The following is a 3897-nucleotide window of genomic DNA, read 5'->3' on the forward strand; positions in this document are numbered from 1 at the left end:
TGTTCATATCCAGGATGTGCCACTGAAACATTAGGTTGTTGTGGTTGAATTGGATACCTTGGTATTGGTAACATTAATTAAATTATTAGTTTTTTGATTTAAAAATTCTTTTTTTCTTTCAAATTGAAAGGAAAGAAAAATAGGCAATAACTTTAATTAAAGAATCATTCATAAATTATTTAACAAAAAAAAGTCTGTTTTGTTTATGGAAATTATGCAATGAAATATATTCATTTTATTAAATCATTCATACTCTTTAAAATAAAATAATTCATTCATAATGCAATTCTTTTCTTCATAAAGTTTATTTCTAATACCAACAAGTAATGAGGAAATATAAATTTAACCAATTAAATTTGGTTAAAAAAAACAATAACCAAAATAATGAATAACTTTTTAACATAAGAGACATATTTCTTAAAATAACATATATTAAAAGACTTTTTAAAAATAAATAAGATAAATGAATCAAAATAGACTGTAAATCGATAAAAAAGTACATATTCAATTCTATACTTAAATACAATAAATAATTTATTGTCTTAAACTAATAAAATATTGGGTTCTTCATTTTTAAGAGAGATTATGTTATAATACATTTAAAAAAATACAAAAAAGAGAAGAAATACTTATTGTATTAATTTTAAGTAGCTAGTAAACAGAAAAAGAGTAAATTTTTAGCAAATATAAAAATATATTTTTAACGATAATTCAAACTCAAAATTTAGATATAAAAATTAATAACAATATGTCAACAAATGCTTGGAAAGGTTTTAAAAAAGCTACTAGTGACATAAAAGAAAGTATATTGATGAATGATGAAAAGAGAAAGAACATTCAACAAATTGATGGATATTGGCAAAAACAACAAAAATTCTTTCAATCAACAAATAAAATTTTAAATAAATTTGTTGAGTTAATTGATGGAGAAGTGAGGTATTTAAAAGAACATTGGGAATGTAGTGGAATGGGTTTGGTTATGTTTGATTATTATTATTGATTAAATAATAAATTTCTTATTAAATAGGTCAGCAAGAAACAAATATTATTGGAGAGTCTTTAACTTTAATGATGAACATTTTTCTTACTACGAGCAAAAACCTTAGGTGTATTGAAGAAATTACATTTAAACCAATATTTAAACAAATAAGTGATGTTAAAAATCATCTTACTGATGAAAATGAAGAAATAGTCATTCAAAAATATTACCAACTTGAAAAAATGATAGCATGGAATAATCCATTAACTTATAACAATTATATTCATCAATTTGTAATGATGTTTGATGCAGGAAGTGTTTATTTTAATGAGAATGAAGCAATGAACATATTAATTTCAAATGCACAAGAGGTTTGTTGTTTGTATAAAAACTAATGTTCATAACATTAATTTAACTAATAGTTAAAACAACAATATGTAATTCAAAATAGTCAACCATCTGCATTATATTGTAATAAAACAATTGAATCAATTCTTGTAGCTGAACAAAGAACAAAAAATCAATTACCAATTGCAGTAGAATCAATTTATAATTATCTTTATGATAAAGGATTTACTGTTCCTGGAATATTCAGAGAAATAACAACAGGTAATAAACATCAAATTGATGAGTTGTATCTTAGAATGGCAATAACTTCATTTGAAGACCTTCAACCAGATTTAGTTGCAGCAGTTTTTAAAAGGTTTTTGAGAGATTTACCAACACATGTTATTGATAAACAACAAACAAATAGTCTTATTAATAATTATACTTCAAATGGTATTCATGGAATTAAATCAGTAATAACTTCATTACCAGTTGAACATCTTACTTTATTTAAGTATATTATGAAATTGTCTTATAAAATATCTGCTTATGAAGATATTAATTTAATGAATTCAAAGAATATTGCTGTTTGTTTAACACCTTCAGTTCTTACTTTTGATGACGCAGATACTATTCTTTTAACAAAAGGAATCAATGTGCTTTCAGAAATTATTACCCATTTTAATGAAATATTTCCAAATGATGTTGATAATTTAGTGTATAGAAAGTCTCGAGTATTAAAAAGAACAACAAAAATTATGAGGTCTACTGATGCTGATGTTCTTGGAATATTACAACAGAAAACTAATCGAAAACGATTGCCTCCAAAAACTAAACCACTTCCTCAACCAAACCAAACACACCAACCTAAGTCGTTACCTCAACCTCCATCACCAACCCCTCTTAAACAAGAAAGTCAAAAAATTAAAGGTGTTGAACTAAAACAAAATAGTATAACAACTGATATAAGTAAACAAAAAACTGTTATAACACAACAAACAACAAAACAACCTGTCAACACTTATAATAGAACATACAAATACCAACAAAACCTTCATTAATCTCTTTTTTCTTTAATTTTTCTCTTTGTTTTTTTTTTTGAATGAAAAACTCAAAATACTTCAAAAACTAACAAATCAATGAATCTCCCAACAAAAGTTCAACAATTTATAGAACTCACTGGCGCTCCTGAAGAATACGCAAAATTATATTTAGACAATTGTAATGGAAATTTGGAAACTAGTGTTAATGCTTATTTAGAAAATGAAGAAATAGCTCTTAAAGGAGATGAAAATTACCTTGCTCCTGAAAAAATAAAGATAACACAACTGACGACACCCACATCAACTGAGTCAAATACTTTTATGTTTAGAAACTTTAAAGATGAAGCAGAAGGAAAAATTACTAATTACCAACAATTTGTACCATTAAGCGAATCATCAGTCCTTGGTGATTTTGGAGCAGCTTGTGAACGAGCTGAAAAAGAAAATAAATGGATATTAGCATATGTTTTTAAAGAAAATGATTTAGAATGCTTAACATTCATTAGAGATGTTTGGAAAAGCTCATCTGTTAGATGGCAAATGGCTAGAAATTACATATTATGGGTACCACTAACTGCAATTGCTAATAACTATTCAACATCAACAACTGGCCTTTCTTCAATAAAAACATGTGATGACTATGTAACACGATACAAAATAAAAATGCCTAGTATTGCATTACATAACCCAATTACTGGAGAATTACTTGAACTAATAACAGCAAGAGATGAAAAAGAATTAAGTCTAAAACTTAAAGATATAATAAGGGTATATGAATATCCAAACAAAGAGGAAATAAAACGAAAAACTGATAATATTTGTGAAATTTCTTCTGATTCTTCTTCAGAAGATAATAGTGATTTAATTTGTTTTGGTGCAAATAAGAAACCTTCTCAATTAAAGAATGATACCACAACATCTAAAATAACAAACATTATTGAAATTGATGATTCTCTTCTTTCAGAATCAAAGAAAACAAGTTTAAAAAAGTCACAAGATGTTGTTGACCCAGTTAATCAAAACAATCCTCAACTTAAAATACAGCAACCAACTCAAGAACTTAAACCATGTATTCACAAAGTTTCTGTATATAATAAACCTAAAGAAGGGAAACCAGGAAAGATTAAAATTACCCTAAATAAACAAACAAAAATCATAGAAATTTATGAAAATTATACTGTTGGGGATGTTTTAGAAATAATTCGTAATGAGTTTAATGAAAAAAACATAATTATTTGGGGAAACTTACCAAGAAGAAGAATTGATTTAATGGATGAAAATACATTGTTAACAGAAGTTAAGTTATATCCATCTTCTGTATTAATTGTCGAACAAATAAAATAATTATTAATGTTTTCTGTTTTCAATTTGTTTATTTAAACTTCAAATAAAAATTATTATTTATTTCATTCTTATTTTCTATGCAAAAGTCGTTTAAAGGTGGTAGTAACTTAGAAAAATCTGATACTCCTTTGTTTACTTATAAATTAATCAAAGAAACAAGTCCCACTTTTCAACTTGAACATTTGACTGAATCTAATCCTAATA

General features: G+C 25.5%; 2 protein-coding genes across 2 annotated transcripts; both read left to right on the forward strand.

Annotated features, from left to right (window-relative positions):
• Positions 1 to 748: 748 nt before the first annotated feature.
• Positions 749 to 2367, forward strand: ENU1_143780 (RhoGAP domain containing protein; the record flags this gene model as incomplete). Its single annotated transcript, XM_008860406.1, has 3 exons — positions 749 to 959; positions 1028 to 1350; positions 1402 to 2367. The coding sequence occupies 3 exons, from the start codon at positions 749 to 751 to the stop codon at positions 2365 to 2367; spliced, it is 1500 nt and encodes a 499-aa protein (XP_008858628.1).
• Positions 2368 to 2445: 78 nt separating this feature from the next.
• Positions 2446 to 3693, forward strand: ENU1_143790 (hypothetical protein; the record flags this gene model as incomplete). Its single annotated transcript, XM_008860407.1, has 1 exon — positions 2446 to 3693. One exon carries the CDS (start codon positions 2446 to 2448, stop codon positions 3691 to 3693), a length of 1248 nt encoding a protein of 415 aa, XP_008858629.1.
• Between the last annotated feature and the right edge of the window lie 204 nt (positions 3694 to 3897).

The sequence above is a fragment of the Entamoeba nuttalli genome, assembly GCF_000257125.1.
Source record: "Entamoeba nuttalli P19 unplaced genomic scaffold asmbl_5954, whole genome shotgun sequence".
NCBI classification, from domain to species: domain Eukaryota; phylum Evosea; order Mastigamoebida; family Endamoebidae; genus Entamoeba; species Entamoeba nuttalli.